Here is an 18545-nt window from a genome sequence, read left to right on the forward strand (position 1 = left end):
TTAAACTGTTCTGGAACAGTGTTGTAAATACAACTTAACTACTGATTTCTAGTCGTGTCCTCTTTTGGAAGGCCAAACAAAGTAGTTTCGCTTTCACAACGAAACACAGCGTCACACACGGCGGGCTAGCTTGAGCGGAGGCCGGCTTGAGTGAGCGGCGGCAGGCTAGAGTGAGGGACGGCCGGCGGGCTTGAGAACCGCGCGGCCGGCGGATTCGATGAAGGAGCGGCCGGCGGGCTTGCGGCAACCACATGTGACGACCCCGGGATGGACTCCGCTTTGTCCACGGTGAAAGCCGATCCGGAGGAGAAAAAAAAAGTTTCAATTTCATTTTTCAAGTTTCAGTCAGTTTCAATTGCCCATTCTTATGTTGCTTCAAACCGGTATACGTTTTCATTCATTCATTGTGCACAAAACACCATATTTGAGGCTGTTGATTTGAAATCATGAAATATGATGAAATGACAATGCAACATGCATTATATTATGGACGTATTCAAGCTTGAATGAGCTTGAACCTTTCTGGGCCTTGAACGTGGTAGTTGCATTGCTGTCTATGCAGGGTCAGAAAGCTCTCGGATTTCATCAAAAATATCCTAATTTGTGTTCTGAATATGAATGAAGGTCTTGCGGGTTTGGAACGACATGAGGGCGAGTAATTAACGACAGAATCGTTAATTATCGCTTTAATGATAATCATGTAGAGCAGTGGCTCTCAAGCAAAGGGCCAAGGCCCACTCGGGGGCCTCGGCAGACTTCCAAGTGGGCCACAAGCTGACTTAAAATGAATTAAAATAAGACAAAACAGGCTTTAAAATAAGCGAAACAACTTTTTTTTACTTTAAAGAACCAGGATTCCCATGATCTTTGAAAACCTTGATATATGAGGAAAGAGTTTTAAAAGTTTGTTTTCTAGATATGGAAAGGTCCAGTAATTTTTATGAAGAATGTATGTTTACGAATATATATTCGTCTCGCACAAGAGAGCTGCATGTTTAGGAAGCCATGTAAAATTAATGTAAGTTCAACTTTTAAAAAACATGTCTGCATCCCATGTTTTTAAATGAAAAAAGTGCTCTTTGTGATTGGTTTTCGGTCCTTTGTATTAAACTATACATACATACATACATACATACATGATGCTGTTTTGTTTCTAATTGTTTAAGCAACGTAATTAATTATATATGGTTTATAAACATTATTTTAAACATTATGCACTTCAAAGATAGTCCTGTTATTTTATTGCTTTGAAGAAACGTGCATTAGTAATATTTTGCACGATGCGCCCTCTTGTGGCCTCAGGAGAGAAGCCAAAAGCTTTTTTCCCCGAACAGAAATTATGCCTTTTAAATTCGAATATTGATAATATTTTAGTACCTAATGTTTACTACTAGTTATGCCAAGTTATAAAATAATTTATCAGATATTTTTAATAATCCTTAACTGGTAAATCATTAATAATTGGAAAGTGATGTAAAATCATTGGTTAAAAAGAATGGGAACCCTAATATTTACTTTACAGTAACTAGCAGTGTTGTTATGGACAGTGGAGGCCTTGGAGTCGAAATGCTGATGTAGAAACACTCACCATACAGGCCTCTCTAGCTGCAGGGATGCCCGGGTCTTTCTCCAAGACACTTTTATAGTCCTCTAGAGCTTCATCAAGCTTGTCTGTCTTCTCGTAGAGTTCTGCTCTCCGCAGAATGGCACGGACATAATTTGGATTTAGTTCTATGGCTGTGGAAGACAAGACAATACACATTCAATACACAATACACAGTCTCCAAAGCCTTTGTGTCATGGCAGTTCAAATGTCAAATTACATTTCCACAGGAAAAGAAAATTAAGATATACATCAGAGACAGAACATAAAAATAGTGTGTTGTGAGTCGTGCACATTCTCTAGATACAGAACACAATGTGTGCAGGATATTCTCTCACCTTTAGAGCTGTCACTGATAGCGCTGTCTTTTTTATCCTGGCAGATAAAATTATTAATAAACTAGTTATTATGCAAAACTATGAATAAATACAGGAATATTTGGATAATCAAAAACACTAGAAGAAAAATCTAATTTGAGCACTCAAAGTAATGATTGTATCAAATGTTATTACATTGGACTGGTTCCAACATATTCTAAAATGCTAAATCATCAAGTCATCGATTCATGCTTATGCAAAAATAAAAAATTCTTATAATCATATGCATACATATGCTATATCTACATGGTGTAGTACAGTAAGCAAACACTATGTGTCTTCAGAGGACATTTAAACAAACAATAGTTCATAGTGACAAAATGTGTTCAGAAAATGAAAAAGAAAAGAAATATACATTCTGTATCTGCACAAAACACCCAAAAGTTCACCTGATGCAGGCGTGCAGCAGCTCGATTAGAGAAGAGTATGGATCTCTCTTTACTGTAGCACACAGGACATACTTTCAGAGCAGCTGTGTAAGACTCTTCAGCCTCTACATGCTCTGTAAACAATGACATGTCAGAAGCTCTTTCACAAACACAACCTTTCAAATCTGATACCGCCTCAATGCGGTAAACATTAGGGATAGTTTAGCTTAAAATGAAAGTTATGTCATTATTTATTCACTCTCTTGTTGTTCCAAACAAGTTTGTTGTTGCACATAAATTTGTGAAGAATCTTCAAGCATGTCTTTTCATTTTGAACACATCAAAACACCAGAAAAGTTATAAATGTCCACTACATGCCAAAATTAGGAAGGAACAGACTAAAATCAAGTTGTTATTCACTGATTTTCACAGTATTATGCATGGACAATTATTTACATTTTGGTGTGCCATCATAAGACACCTGATTTGACTAGTGCTCAAAGGTTTGGAGTTGGTAAGCCTCTTATGCTCACAATGGCTGCATTTATTATAGTAAAAATTGTGACATTTTATTATAACTTAAAATACATTTTTCTACTTTAATATGTTTTAAAATGTAATTTATTCCTGTGGTGCACAGCTAATTATTAATGTTAAAAAAAACAGCAAATATTTTTTGTGGAAACCATGATGCAGTTTAAAAGAACAGCATTTATTCGAAATAGAAATGTGTTTTTTTAATTCTATCAATGTCTTTACTGTCACGTTTGATCAATTTAATTCCTACTTGCTGAATTTTTAAAGAAAAAAAAAATTTACTGACCCCAAACTTTTGAACTGTAATGTATAGTGCACAAGTTGTACAGACAACCTATACTAAGTTTTAATATTGTTTTAGTTGTTGTTGTTTTCGTCTTTTATGGAGCTTGACAGATGTGACTATGAAGTGTCAGTGTCTAAAAAAAAAGAGCTGTGTAAAGATTCTTCAACAAGTCTTTAAAAAATCATTCGGGTAAACAACATGAGGGTTAATAAATATTGAATATATATGATGCAATATTTTATGAACTACTCTAAATGGATAAGGAGCAGGAATCCTGTTTATCCCTGACTGTGGGATTGTCTTTACCTCCACTCTTAAACTGTGTGTTGCCCTTCTCCTTCAGCTCTAAACTCTCCTTTCTTCTGCTCTGTAATTTGAAAAAAAAAAAGAGAGAATATCAATGGTGTGAAATATAGTACAGCCAGAACTGTATATTTTGAAGGACGTGACAAAATAATAATTGGATAATAACACTCACCTCTTTTTCTTCTTCCGTCAGGTCTTTCTCCAGCTCACGCAGGTATTCCTCATCAAACTCGTTCACCTTAACCATCTCCTCTTTAAATTCTGAATCAGAGTCGCCCTCTCTCTGCTCATCGCTCTCCACAAACCTCTCCCATTTCTCCTGTTCCTCATCATTGCCTTTCTCAGGATCCAGGTCTGTTGTTAATGAGTCGTGTCTCTTTTCAGCCGAACTGTCCTCGTGCCCTTCAGAATCCTCTTCTGACGTGTTATCCAAACACAACCCGTCAGCGCCATCCATGTTTTCTAGTCTCTCATTTTCTGTCCTGTCATCTGACTCCAGCATGTCTCTGTGCTCCCTCTCTGTGCGTTTAACGTCAGTGTGTCCATCTTCTCCAGGTAACATGTCCTCACAGTCATAGAAACAGTCTTCCTCAGGGTCTGTGGTGGTTGCTCTGGTCTCTGACACTTTTAAGGTGTCAGCCATGGCGGCTGAGAGCGTCTCAGACTCCGTCTCCATCTGGAGTTGTGCTGTCACCACAACCTAAACAGTATTTAAGTGAAGTAAATGTAAATGGTCTCAAGTCATATTCACCTCCAACACTGCAAAACAATTTAACATGATCATACATTTAGGCTATTTGAATAAAATGATAGTACGCCCATTTCATTTCAGACTGTCATATAAAGTAAGTATGAAATAAGTCTAAAATGCAGACTTTGATAAACTCGTCTTATTGTCATCAACATGTCATGCTTATTTTAGACTTGATATGCCTCGTAACATACTTAATTTATACTAAATGTTTCTGCATGCATGTATCAAATAAAAATAGAAATCATTACAATATTCGACAATGGAATGTAGTAGCTTGCATTAACAATTCAGACAAAAACATCAGTAAACACATACTATTAGCACGTGTTAACAGGACTGATTTCACTTCATCAGCTGTGCACTTGGCAAGCACGAATGCATTATTTTAAAAGTTTAATTTTCATTTGCATTGATATTTACAAGCAGTATGAAAATGATATTTTAAACGCTACATATTAGATGAAAACAATAACTCAGTACCTCTTCCTCACCTTCTAGAAATGAGCCATAACGTCTCTTCCGGTTAATCACTCCCGGGTGACGCATGGGTAGAAAAGGATTCTGGGATATGTAGTAGGAGTTCGTATTTGCTCACTAGAATACTTATTTGTGTTTTGTAGTGGTTAAACATTTCATTTTACATATCATAATTCATAAATCATTTTCTAAGTGTAACATTTAAAATCACCAGAACATACACCTAAAAATATATCTGGATTGTCTTCATCATTACGAATATTAATCATTATGAACAATAATAATAATAATAATAATAATAATAATAGTATTAGCAAAATTGGGACATCAGATTAAGTGGAACAAATCATTTCATGATTGATTATCAAGAGATAATTAAATGTAGGTAAATAAATAAATAAGTAAATTAATAAAATGACAGAAAGTTTGTGATTTATGATTTTTTTTAAATAAATTGCTAATATATATATATAAGCAAAAATCGGAAAGCAGGTGAAGTCAGTTAATTACTATTCACTACTGAATGTCTTTTAAATATCGAGATACAATAAAATGTAAATACACTAGTAAGTGAATAAAATGTCGTGATTTATATTTTTTATTTTATTAATTAAATTAATCATCATATAAGCCAAACTGGAATAACAGGTAAAGTGAGACAATTACTACAATTATTGATTGATTGTATTTTACATAACAGGAGACAATTAAATATGTCATTATAAGTCATTATAAGTCATATATAAAAAGTCATTAGCTATTGTTAAAAGTTTAGTTGTAATATGATCTAAATGATCTCAGTTAGCACATGGAAAATCCACTTGGAACTTCCACAAAATTATTGGATGATCTCATACGTCTAACAAACACTGCTCCAACCTTGCACACTTCAGTATTTTGGCTGCAATTGAAGTGCTTTGTATGGGCCGCATTGTTTATTGTTTGTGCGGTTAGCGTGTAGGGCTTTGTTTTTGACCCAGAGTGCATATGCAACAGTGGCTAAATGAGAACTTCCACAAAATTATTGGATGATCTCATACATTATATATACCATCCTCCTTCTTGATCAAGCTGGTGAGACCAACTCGGGACAGTAAAAAGGAATGTGGTTTTATGCTTTAACAAAAATTATGTTTGCATTTAACATTGGGAATATAAAGCTTCAGTGCTCCAACATCAGTCTAACAAACACTGCTCCACCCTTGCACACTTCAGTATTTTGGCTGCAGTTGAAGTGTTTTGTATGGGCCGCATTGTTTATTGTTTGTGCGGTTAGCGTGTAGGGCTTTGTTTTTGACCCAGAGTGCATATGCAACAGTGGCTAAATGAGGCCAGCGGAACAGGAATACTAATATGAAGCCAGTCTGAGTTTTGGCAGTCTTCCTCTCTCACTTCCAAGTTCTCACTTGGGCAGTTTGATGTGTTGAGGAGCTGAGAGAATGACATGATAGACAGTTCTGGCTCATAATGCGTCCAGCTATGTTCTGTGTCTGGCTCGCCTTTGGGCCACCTGGTAAATCCTGGCATAGCAAAAGATTGTAAAACCCACTCATAGGGAAAAAAAATGCCCTTAAAACTTCACATATAACAAGCACATATATTTTCAGCATATGACTTCACTTTTCCACTGACAACAGTGAAAATAAAAGGGGAGAGAAGGACCAAGATAGAAACAGAAGTCTGTGTGACATCCTGGTATGCTCATGCAAGGTCTTGTGATGCATGTGGTATTTAAATATAGAGGCAAACGTGACACCCAGGGAAAATAAGCAACACAAAAACTTTACATGCACCAACAAACAAAGCATTACAAACACTGCAAGCCTAAATCTGGCAGCTTCCAGAAATACTTGCAGTGTTTTTCTAATGGAAGCAAGTCACAGAAATAACAGAAATTTTAATAACAGGAAAAAATATACATAAAATGTGATTGAGAAGTGATGCCCTGTGCTGTGGATATGTTAAAACAAGTGTGATATTTGCAAATTGTCTTTTATTTTTCAAAGTGAACAGTGTTTTTCCTGTAGATTTGTCTTTAGTTAAAGGGTTAGTTCACCCAAAAATAAAAATTCTGTCATTAATTACTCACCCTCATGTCGTCCCAAACCTGTAAGTCCTTCATTCATCTTCAGAGCACAAATTAAGATATTTTTTATCAAATCAGGGAGCTTTCTGACTCTGCATAGACAGCAACACAACTAAAAAGTTAAAGGCCCAGAAAGGTAGTAAGGACATCGTTAAAATAATCCATGTGACATTCAACCGTATTGTTATGATGCTACGAGAATTCTTTTTGTGCTCAAAGAAAACAAAAACAACAACTTTATTCAATGATTTCTTCTTTTCCGTGTCAAAATTCGACACACGTTCACAAGAGTACCACGACGCATGCATGTGCATAGATATGTATATATATATATATATATATATGTGTGTGTGTGTATTCCTCTCTTTGTAAACAAGCCACAGCGCATCCGGGTTCTACATCAGAATGCATGCGTCATGGTTCTGTCATGAACATACGTCGAATTCTGATACAGAAGAGAAGAATAGTTTAATAAAGTCATTATTTTTCTTTTCTTTGTGCACAAAAAGTGTTCTCGTAGCTTCATAAAATTACAGTTCAACCACTGATATCACATGGACCATTTTAACGATGTCCTTACTACCTTTTTGGGCCTTGAACGTTTCAGTTGTGTTGCTGTCTATGCAGCGTCAGAAAGCTCTCGGATTTCATCAAAAATATCTTAATTTGTGTTCCGAAGATGAACGAAGGTCTTGCGGGTATGGAACGACATGAGGATGAGTAATTAATGACAGAATTTTTATTTTTGTGTGAACTATCCCTGAAAAAAAAACTGCCAAAAATGTACTCATCCTCAGACCATCCAAAATGTACATGAGTTTGTTTCTTCATCAGAACAGATTTTTAATAAATTTAGCATTGTATCACTTTCTCACCAATGGATCCTTTGCAGTGAATGGGTGCCGTCAGAATGAGAGTCCAAACAGCTGATAAAAACATCACAAAAATCCACAAGTAATCCACATGTATATGAAAGAATGAAGAAAACTTGAAGTTTCAGAATCCATCCAAAGAAAAAAAATAAAATCACAATCAAATCTATTGAAATGAACAATACAAAAACAAAAAAAGAGGAACTCTCTAACTAATCGGATTAATAGGAGATATAGTGAGTTCTGCACAAGCATGAATGTCTAATTATGAAACCGTTTGAATTATGATCAGCTTGGATATTGAATTCTGTTTACATGTAAACATGTTGTCCATATTCTAAACATCACAGATGCAAAAGGACTTGTAGTATATAAAAAACCCTACACATCCCTGAATATTTTTTCCAAAGGTATCACCTTAAATCACATATGTCAAGTGGACACTTACATATAACAGGGATATAACAGAACACAGATAACAGGGGCCTTCACAAATGAAATTTATTTCTTCATTATGCACTTGTCTCGAGAGAAAGGAAAATAAGTCTTTATATTTTACAGCACACAATGTAACACTAAATATAGAGAGAGAAATTTTATATGGTCCACTTAGTAAATAAGATGCAAAAGTGTGAAGGAGAAAAACATATCAGGAGAAATGCACACATTCTTCTTTTGCTAATAAAGCACTGATGTTTCCCTTGAAAACATTTCGGTTGCACAAAACAAACAAATCAAGGCTGAATTAAATTGAAAGTGAAATATATTTTCCTTTTATATCCACTGAATCGAACAGTAAATGTAGAACCAATGACCACATGTTCTTATTACAAAGTCTTGTTGTGTAATACATTTACACCTTGAAAGAATCTAATTTGCTGGTTCAGAGCACACACAATATGTTGGTTTGTGCCTTAAATTGTTCAGTCAAATGTTAGCTTTACATGCCATCCATTTATTTGTTAAAAAGTGTGCTGTAATGACCCAAAACCAAAATCAGTTTAGACATCTGACATCTTCAACACCCTCACCTTTTGAACTGGAAATCACAAGGCGTCACGGATTTACCTCTAACTGTGAATCTAAGAGGATAATCTTGACCAGTCCAATAAGCATTATTATAAAACTGACACAACCTGAATAATAACATGAAGATCAAAAGGGAAATAAATAAATGAAGTGAACAGACCAGTGAGCAAGTCATACTGAGTTTTATCAGTGCTGCTCACAGCTGTGCACATAAGTCCAGGTGCAGAGCTGATCCCTTTATTCATGCAAAAGTTACTACAATCATAGCCACTATAGTCAAACAGGCCAAATATAGACTCTTCACGATCTACAAATTTGAAACAGTATGTGCACAATAATACATATGTACTGATGTTGGTAAAGGTGAAAAAGTAGTGATTTTGGTATTTCAAATAACCTCAGATTTCCAACCCATCTCTTTCACAGACTGCGAAAGACAGACTTAACATTGTAAATCTGTAAAGTTCTTTTTTTATTTTCATTAAATTAAAGGGTTAGTTCACCCAAAAATGAAAATTCTGTCATTAATTACTCACCCTCATGTCGTTCCAAACCCGTAAGACCTCCGTTCATCTTCGGAACACAAATTAAGATATTTTTGATGAATTCTGAGAGCTCTCTGAACCTCCCATAGACAGCAATTTAATTACCATGATCAAGGTCCAGAAACGTAGTAAGGACATTGGTAAAATAATCCACAAAAATCCATGTGACATCAGTGGTTCAACCGTAATTTTACAAAGCTACAAGATTACTTTTTGTGCGCAAAGAAAATAAAAACAACGACTTTATTCAACAATTTGTCTCCTCCGCGTCACCCTGGCGCCATTTTGGAGAGTATCCGCTGAATGTAAACAACGTATGCTATTCTGTGTCAGCTGCGTCAATCTGAACGAAAACAACGTATCCATGTGGCGCAGCTGACACCGAACAGCATATGTTGTTTACTTATGTGATACTCTCCAAAATGGCGCTATAGGGGTTTGGAACGACATGAGGGTGAATAATTAATGAAAAATCTAGTAAACGCTGCTATATAGCCTTATTGAGTGCAACAGTCAGGTTCCAGAAGTAAAAATCCCATTTATTTTGTTCATAAGGGAATAGGAACTTCATAAGGGAATTTTAACTTTAATTTTTAAAACTTTAAAGACAGACTTAACTACGTGGTTGTTAATCAGTGGTACATGCTCACATTGAAGCCATCAGCCTGCTTGATTTAAACTTTTTTTTAAATCATGTTTGACATTAAAATTCCTGATGAAAACCACATTACCCATCATTCTGCAAAGAAATCTCCACGACAAAGAAATCATGCCAAAACAACCCCTTAAGTCTCTCATATACTCTCTCAAACTATATTTTGTAATAAACATAAAATATATTGTTTGTGTATATAAGCTATAATCAACATCTTTAAAGGGATAGTTCACCCAAAAATGAAAATTCTGTCATCTCACCCTCATGTCGTTCCAAACCCGTAAGACCTTCATTCATCTTCGGAACACAAATGAAGATATTTTTGATGAAATCCCAGAGCTTTCTGACCCTGTTGTGTCATGGTACTCTCATGAATGGGGGCGGATGCTGACGCAGAAGAAGATAATTGTTGAATAAAGTTGTTCTTTTTGTTTTCTTTGCGCACAAAAAGTATTCTCGTAGCTTCATAATATTAAAATTGAACCACTGATGCCACATGTACTTTTTTAACAATGTTCTTACTACCTTTCTGTGCCTGGGAATGTTTCAGTTTCATTGCTGTCTATGGGAGGGTCAGAAAGTGCTCGGATTTCATCCAAAATATCTTAATTTGTGTTCTGAAGATGAACGAAGGTCTTACGCGTCTGGAACAACATGAGGGTGAGTAATGACAGAATTTTTATTTTTGGGTGAACTATCCCTTTAAATGAATAAAAAGCTCCATTGTTTCCCAATACTTCATGGGATTGTTTCCCTCACTGACATTAGTACAGAGTCTTGTACAATTTACAAATATGTTTTTGCTTTAAATTAAAGTTTGTAATTCACCTCGTAGCTGGTTTGTTTGGTTTATGCTTATAACTTTTTAAAACTCTCTATGGGAAAATAGAAGTAAAAATACCTCGGGAACCAAGGCAGTGGGAACAGTCGCACTTATTTACTGTCAAACATGACAACGCAGTCAAACTTCTTAACATGAAACAGGCACTATTTTCATGTCCCAGACTCGCTCTCTCTCGTTTTACACATACGCAACTGCCTCCATCATGCATCTTAGTTGTCAACTGCAGTGAAAGTTAAAAAATAGTGTTAAAAATATTACTCTATTGTTGCAGTGTTTGATTTTTTGCTATGTCAGTTGATTTGCATGGAGTATGTTTTTCTTAGTGAAGCTTTAAGGGAATATGCAGATAAAATAATATCAACTCAAATCAATATTTCATGTTCATTTATTTACTTACTTGTTTGCATCTGTGTCCTAATCACCTGGGCGGGTTTATTTTGCAATAATTACAGGCTGACTGTACATTACTTCTTGCATAGCAACTGCGACTCTCAAATTAAACAATGTTGACATGCATGAGAAGATGCCCAATGTATTTCACGTCTACAATACTGTATCAGATCCTTTCTTGCATAGCAACTGCGACTCTCAAATTAAACAATGTTGACATGCATGAGAAGATGCCCGATGTATTTCACGTCTACAATACTGTATCAGATCCATCCAGAAAGAACTGAGAGACAGAGAAATCACTGGCATGAAAGTCACTATCGACATCAATCTAGATTGTAGTCTCAGGCGTGTGTCTAGATATCGGCCCATGCTCTGTCTCTCGCTTCCCATTCTGTCCATTGGCATGCTGGGACCCACTGGATAACAGCAAAGCCATCCTGTTACTTTTGCAAGGACTCGTCGCCCTAGAGCTGGATCTCATTGTACCAGGAAAAGGGCTCCCAGATAGGGAGGAAGAGGAAGAGGAGGTACAGGGGCCCCAGCCTGGAAGAAGGCCTGATGCCGGACGAGAGCCCACAACTCTGCTGAATAACGTTGGGCTGGGTTGCATTGGGGCCAGGGTCTGCTGACTGCCGTTCATGCCAATGGAGCTGGTGTCTGTGTAGACCTGGTTGGCCGAGCCCATCTGGACGCGGTAGTTGTACGCCCTCCAGCCCTGTTGTTTCCTCTGCTGACACTGGCACCGTAAGATCCGAATGAAGGCCTGCTTGAACTCACGGCTGTAACAGGGGTAAATAATGGGGTTCAGGCAGCTGTTGAAGTAGCCCAGCCAGAAGATCACTTTGAAGAATGTTTCAGGAGGACGTAAACTGGTGTTAAACGACCCTAAAAATAGGAGACATAAAAGGGAATATTTGTAAACAAATCTGCATGCACAATGCTTTTTCATCGTTCACCAATAGATGGCAGACTTTATTAACTCACATGTAAACTACAGAAATAAAGAATCAAAACAATTAAGATTTTTGTAAATCTTTTTAATCTTAATGACAAAAAACATATTTCCCCCAAATTCTCTAATGTTATGTGAACAGATATTTTACTTCAGTGTGTCTCATTAGTCTCATAACTAACAGTACAAAATACATTTTCATTTCTTTAAAATCGGCATAAATAAAGGCAGTATAACAAAAACGATCATGGTGTGTACAAATAACTTTTTTTTTTTTTTTTTGCAGTTTGATAATGCTAATGATGTGGGATAACATTAACTATCATTAAAATGTGTCACAAAAACTTTTTTCTGATTTACACTCATAATTGGATGTTTTATGCATTTTTACAATGATATGATTACTTGTCATATAAATGTGCCACGAAGGCAAACATATCTCTATATAAAACTGATATAAATCTATATATAATATATAAATAGCATTAAACAAAATTTATATAATAATAAAATGTTCTCAACAATCAAATTTGAGCAAAAATATAATTCCTTATTTCTGTGTTTTGCTATTGGGATGGAATATGATCTGTATATGTTCTTGAAAGGTTTAATGAAATTAAGTTTTATCTGTCATATTTCAAAGCCTCTAATTCAACATTAAGTCTGTCCCGGTCTTAAAAAGTAAGTCTATTTTTTGAACACTCTCATCCTGTCATAAAGAGCATCATTTGAATAGCCCAATCTTTGCTGCGCACTCTGTAAGCTTTTATTAAAATGGTTATCTTAAGTTTTTAAATTCCAAAATCTATGTTTTATGAGGAAGATTTATAGTGCTTTTACAATTGTACTCCAGCTTAAATCAACTGTCTATTTAAAGAAACAAGCCAGAAAATCTGTCCCTTCAAGATGTCCCATTTTCTAACTGCAAGTCTTTCTCGGGTTTCTATACTCCCCCGGTCTCCAAAACATTTTAAAAAGTTCGCACAGATCCATCATGCTTTTCCAGACTCTGACTGTAGCTTATCTTCACTCATGAGTTTACTAACTCTTCCCTGAGGAATTCACCACTTTTTCACTCGCTTGTAAATGCGTGATGTGCAGCCCATACCCTTTTTTGGCTCTGATATTACTAATTAGACAAAATCTTTTCCTCTTTTAATCTTAAAGTTTCAAAGTTTATATATGTTGTACTTCAATAATTCCTCTAACAGGAACAGGACGGATGACTGAAGTGATTTGGTCTAATTCGCTATGGTACGTATCAGTACAGAGCCGGATGAGACTTGGGTTCATTACCACACTTCAAGAAGAGACACAGGTGTGAGGCCTCCGGTCAGCTCCTGTCTCTGCTAGTAAGTGAATTATTCCATTACGTTACGATGTTCTCGCATCTTCCTTCTCTAAATCACACGTCACTCAGGCATCTCTCAGCCGGAGCAGCTATAAATTAAGACAATCTGCACTATAAGAAGTCAACAAACATTCTTGCAGCAACCTTGTTCCTTTCAGCAAGTGGTTTCTGTTCTGTTGTCCAACTGACATTTAGAGAAACCTCGCTGCTTTGTTATTTAGTTGTTTAGTTCATCTGTGATTAAATAAAGTCCGTAGAAATCATCGCCAAAAATAGTTCGAACTGCCCTGAGAAAACACATTACTTGATGGATAAACTCTCATGTGGCCTGGTGGCAAAGTGGTCATTGATTTTTCAATTATCTGTATTCATTCTGCATTCAGTCTACCATTTAGAAAAGAAAATTAATTATAACATAAAGCAAGTTAAAGCATAATGTTTGCAGCATTTTGAGCTTAATCAACACTCAACAAACCAATTGTGGAAATAAAACACAATAGGTATCGTGATTAAAAACTTGAAATTTAAAGCAAGTCCAAATCTTCATGCAATGCAACCAGAAATGATAATCTTCTCAAACACCAGTTCATTCCAATATTCATAATATGGCATATGAAAACAAAGGCTACTCAAAGAAGGGAAGTTAACTCCTCAAGGTCAAACACATGGAATATATTTTCCTTCAAAATATTTCTTCACTCATTTGCAGGAAAAACATATCAGCCCATCTGCTAATATGACCCTTTAGGAGGTCACTGGGAGCTGAACTTCTGGGTCATAAAGTGAATATAGGAGGGTGATTCAATTTTGACCAGATTTTTCTGTAGTGGGAAAAGTAACTCTTCTATATTCCCACACCTCATCAGAAACCTCTGGGTTCAGAAAGGGAGTGAGCCTGGGAATGAGAGAGCTCTGAAGACATTGGCATCTCCAGTGCATTCCACCAGGAGACTTCAGTAAGCTTTGGGGACCGGCTCTGTAGTTACTCATTGCTGAATTAAATGCCCGCACGTCAGGTTAACATGACAGGCGTTGCTTTGCAATTCAAAACAACACATGAGTAAAGGCTTCATATATTAGAATAAATTGCAAAATAAAATCTAAAGTGGTGTCATGAATTATGTCTTTGCAATTAACCTTCTGCATCTGTTCCACTGGCTCTCGTCCATGACAGAATTTGAAACTGTTCTTTTAGTGAGCAAATGTGTTGAACTTTAACAAGAGATTTTTGAATAAGGTCTGAGTACGTACCACAAACACAGAACAAGAATTTACCAACGGAGCGTTCAAGCTGGAGATGTGTAGTTTTTCCTGGCAACATGATCACATTCTAAAGTGTCAGAAATTGCACTATCTTGACATTCAATCTGTATAATTACTGCCATGAGTATTTAAAAAAATATCACCATCAATGTGACTGTGCAACTGTTCATTCAACTCTAACAGCCTTGCATGTTTTAGTAGTAACTATACTGAATTAAAATTATAATTAATAAAATTATTATTTATTATTTAAAATATAATATAGCATGATATTTTACTATTTTATGATAAATATACTATTTTAAGATGAGTCTCTTGTAATGCATGGAGCAATACCAGCAAAGTGCCCAAATGAAAGTGTAAAACGGGCCTATATGCTCCAAAATATATTCGGTTTGTACTACATCGTCCTGGTTCCCTGCTAAAACTATGATATAATGTGTACTGCATCTACATGACATGCTTCTACAGCCGACAGAATCATTTGCATTCATTCTACTGTTAATCATCCACCTCAGGAATGGCTGTATTCGGCAATGAATTCCATAAATATTTATAAAAATCTAATTATTGTGGTAATGTCACATGGGTTTGTCTTTCATTTGTCCAACAAGGTTAAACTTTATTTCTTATGATAGACTGATGAAATAATGGGGCAGTTGCACAGACTGTCTCAAACTGTATGCCCTGGGACTCATTTATGCCACAACAATAACACTTTAAATGTTCTTTAGAGTGGGACAGATCATAAGCTTAGCAAGTTTATTGCTATGTTTAGGCCTATAGGTTTTCTGTAATTTATGAACTACAAATCTGATTTCTAGCTGATCTATTGATGGGTCTGATGGACTGCCAACTAAAGGGGATCTTGGTCAGGCTGGTAGACCACAATGGACGACTAAAAGCCATGTTCTAAAAACAGTTTTTCCAACAGGGACAAAGACCTAATTTGACAAAATTCAAATTTTTGTCACTTTTCACATATTAAGTGCAGCAAACATATTTGCTATAAACTATTATTGTATAAACTAATATGTGTTTCATTATCTGATCTGAAAAAAAAAATCTGTTTAAAGTTTAGGGACAAAAAAAGTTTAAAGTAGTGCCTGTCGTGTTCAAATTTAAATTATAGCTGCTACATTTCGTTTTGATATTTTTATATTTAGCACCACGGAACCTCACAGGCTGAACGTATAAAGCTTTTATAGCTATTATCCATCACGAATCTACCTAAAATTCAGTTTACAAGATATTTCAAATAAGTGTAAACATTTTTTTGAATGTAATATAAAATAAAATGATTTGTTGACAATGGAACCTAAAAGTTTGTCTTTTGTGGGTTATAATTAATAAACATCATACGTACCGATGGGTAATGCGAGGAAAAATGGTAACCAGCACAGGATAAACATGCCCACAACAACACCAAGCGTTTTAGCAGCTTTCTTTTCTCTAGAAAACTTGAGTAATTTGACTGTCAGCGAGCTCCTCATGTGGCCTTTGCTGCAGTCATCCTGCGTCTGAGAGCCTTTATAATGAATCCGGAGCGTCAGCTCGTTGGAGTCCATGTGCTCCTTCATCACTCCAGCCTCGAGGTTTTTAGTGGTTCTTTTGGCTACTATATACACTCGGCAGTACATGGCCAGAATCACTGCCAAAGGGATGTAGAAGGAGCCCAGCGAGGAGAAGAGCGCGTAAAACGGCTCCTCTGTGATGAGGCACACAGTCTCGTCCTCCGAAGGAGGCTCTTTCCACCCGAGCAGAGGTCCTATGGAGATGACAAAGGCAAGAACCCAAACACCCAGCATGGCCAAGAGCGCCCTTTTCTCGGTCACAATGCTCGGGTACTGCAGCGGGTAACGCACCCCGATGTAGCGGTCTATGGAGATCACGCACAGACTCATGATGGATGCGGTGCAGCACAGCACATCCACCGCAGCCCAGATGTCACAGAAAATCCTCCCGAACACCCAGTAGTTGAGAATTTCACGCGTGGCGGACACCGGCAGGACAGTTGTGCTCAGCAACAGGTCTGCCATGGCTAAATTGATGATGAAGTAGTTGGTTGGGATGCGCAAGTGCCTGTTGCACACTACGGAGAGAATAACGAGAATGTTGCCCACGATAGCAAACACAATAAAAGCGCCCAGAACCATGCCCAGTGGAAGCGCACGGCTGAGGCTGAACGAGCTCGGTTCGGTCCAGTTGCCCGCGGAGCTCGAATTAGAGACGTCGGACAGTTCGGAGGAAGCATTACTCACGAAGTTCACGGCATGATCTGTATCAGAACTCATCTTGCCTCTGCAGTGCCTCCATACCAAAGTAAGAGGAGGATTCACCGCCAAAAGCGCAAATTGTTATTTCTGGATGCCAAACGAAAAAAAAGATAGAAAATGACCAATTCAAAGGATCCGTAAGCTCTGTTGCGCAACAAGTGCGAAATAGGAAAAGTCCATAATTGTAAACGTTGCATAAAGTCCAGTTGAAGATGTGCGTAACTTGGTTGGCCGAGTTCTCCGCAGTGTCTCTCCCGGTGTTCCCGGCTGATCTGCCTCTGACCACTCCTGCATTCACCAAACCCCCTCCCCTATGGAGACTAGTATACAGGCAGCAACGGAGAGACCTCGCAAAGCAGAATATTTTCACGGCTTCTGAACCTCTACACTTATGGCAAGCCGTTGTAACCTTTAATTCCCAAAATTTACCAGTATCTGCTTGTTTTTCGATAACGAGTAATCTAATAATAATTTATTGTCACACAACCCTTGTATATCTCTGTTGTAAATTACACGTATTTACTACAGGCCTAGTAATAACAATAAATTATGTTTAATTACATGCAACTCTAATCCTAACCCTATAAGCACATGCTGCTTATTATTATTACTCAGTACTTCATGTATGATAACAGTGTAACAAGAACACATTAAAATAAAGTGTAACCAACTTTTTAACTGAACTATAATTTAGCCATTTACAAATTGTAAATAGGCTACTAGTATAACTACTGAGATAAGAAATGTTGGTTTCACTTTATTTTAAGGTGTCCTTGTTAAAGTGTAATTATACATTTAAGTACTGAGTAATATTGATTAGCTACATGAACTTGCTATTTAGTTAGGGTTTGGCTTAGGGTTACTTGCATGTAATTATGCATAATTAATTGTAATTACATGTAACGTGTAACAAGGGTAACACTTTATTTTAAGGTGTCCTTGTAATAAATTGTACATGTACTTACTATTATAATAACACTATATTATGCATAATTACATGCAAGTAACCCTAAACCAAACCCTAATCCTAAACCTAACCATATAGTAAGTGCATGTAGTTAATTACCGTAATATTACTCAGTACTTAAATGTATAATTACAATGTAACAAGGACACCTTAAAATAAAGTGAAGTGTTACCAAAATGTTACTAGTTCCAGAAATAGGCACTACAATCAAATAAATGCATACTATATATATGATAGAAATGGTGCCAGCAATAATTCAAATAGATTCTAGTTGGAAATGAAGAGTTGATATCTGAGCCACTATTTATCTTAATGGCACAAATGTGTGATTTGTTACCAAAAGCTCTGAAAATGTTGTTGTCACTTTTAGAACAGTGACTATTTTAATAAATACAAGTCATACTAATTAATAGTTACTAGAGAAATTGAAAAAGATACTAGCTATTTACTAGAAATTTAAATTTAGTACTACTAACATAAAAATAGACGGTACTGTAGTTTATTTTAAAGAATAAAATGTTGCTTGTCATATACACCTATTTAGCCATCACGCTGATAGATATAAATTATAATAAATCGGTCACTTGAGCTTCACAGCCTGCTG

At 36.4% G+C, this 18545-nt stretch overlaps 2 protein-coding genes across 3 annotated transcripts in view; both read right to left on the bottom strand.

Annotated features, from left to right (window-relative positions):
* The window catches only part of LOC107733523 (tetratricopeptide repeat protein 1-like), a 9703-nt gene extending 4907 nt beyond the window's left edge, over positions 1-4796 (bottom strand). The window contains exons 1-6 of one of the 2 annotated variants that reach the window (XM_016545180.1): positions 4712-4782; positions 3650-4177; positions 3478-3538; positions 2370-2482; positions 1942-1978; positions 1589-1737 (exon numbers count right to left, since the gene is read on the bottom strand). In XM_016545180.1, the coding sequence (XP_016400666.1) occupies positions 1589-1737; positions 1942-1978; positions 2370-2482; positions 3478-3538; positions 3650-4177; positions 4712-4777 (954 nt within the window). In that variant the 5' untranslated portion in view covers positions 4778-4782. Of the gene's footprint in view, positions 1-1588; positions 1738-1941; positions 1979-2369; positions 2483-3477; positions 3539-3649; positions 4178-4711 lie in introns of both variants that reach the window. The other variant, XM_016545181.1, reaches the window with a different exon arrangement.
* A 6529-nt stretch (positions 4797-11325) lies between these two features.
* Positions 11326-17067, bottom strand: adra1ba (adrenoceptor alpha 1Ba). The gene is made up of 2 exons (XM_016545127.1): positions 16065-17067; positions 11326-12017 (listed from the first exon to the last, which is right to left on the bottom strand). The coding sequence occupies exons 1-2, from the start codon at positions 16990-16992 to the stop codon at positions 11461-11463; spliced, it is 1485 nt and encodes a 494-aa protein (XP_016400613.1). The 5' UTR covers positions 16993-17067; the 3' UTR covers positions 11326-11460.
* Between the last annotated feature and the right edge of the window lie 1478 nt (positions 17068-18545).

This window comes from Sinocyclocheilus rhinocerous, unplaced genomic scaffold (genome assembly GCF_001515625.1).
Source record: "Sinocyclocheilus rhinocerous isolate Xijiao unplaced genomic scaffold, SAMN03320098_v1.1 scaffold69, whole genome shotgun sequence".
In the NCBI taxonomy this organism is placed as follows: domain Eukaryota; kingdom Metazoa; phylum Chordata; class Actinopteri; order Cypriniformes; family Cyprinidae; genus Sinocyclocheilus; species Sinocyclocheilus rhinocerous.

Coding starts and splice junctions, on each gene's coding strand:
- adra1ba (XM_016545127.1), bottom strand. CDS start 16,992: ATGAGTTCTGATACAGATCATGCCGTGAACTTCGTGAGTAATGCTTCC. Junction 12,018..16,064: donor TTTCCTCGCATTACCCATCG/GTACGTATGATG, acceptor TCCTATTTTTAG/GGTCGTTTAACACCAGTTTA.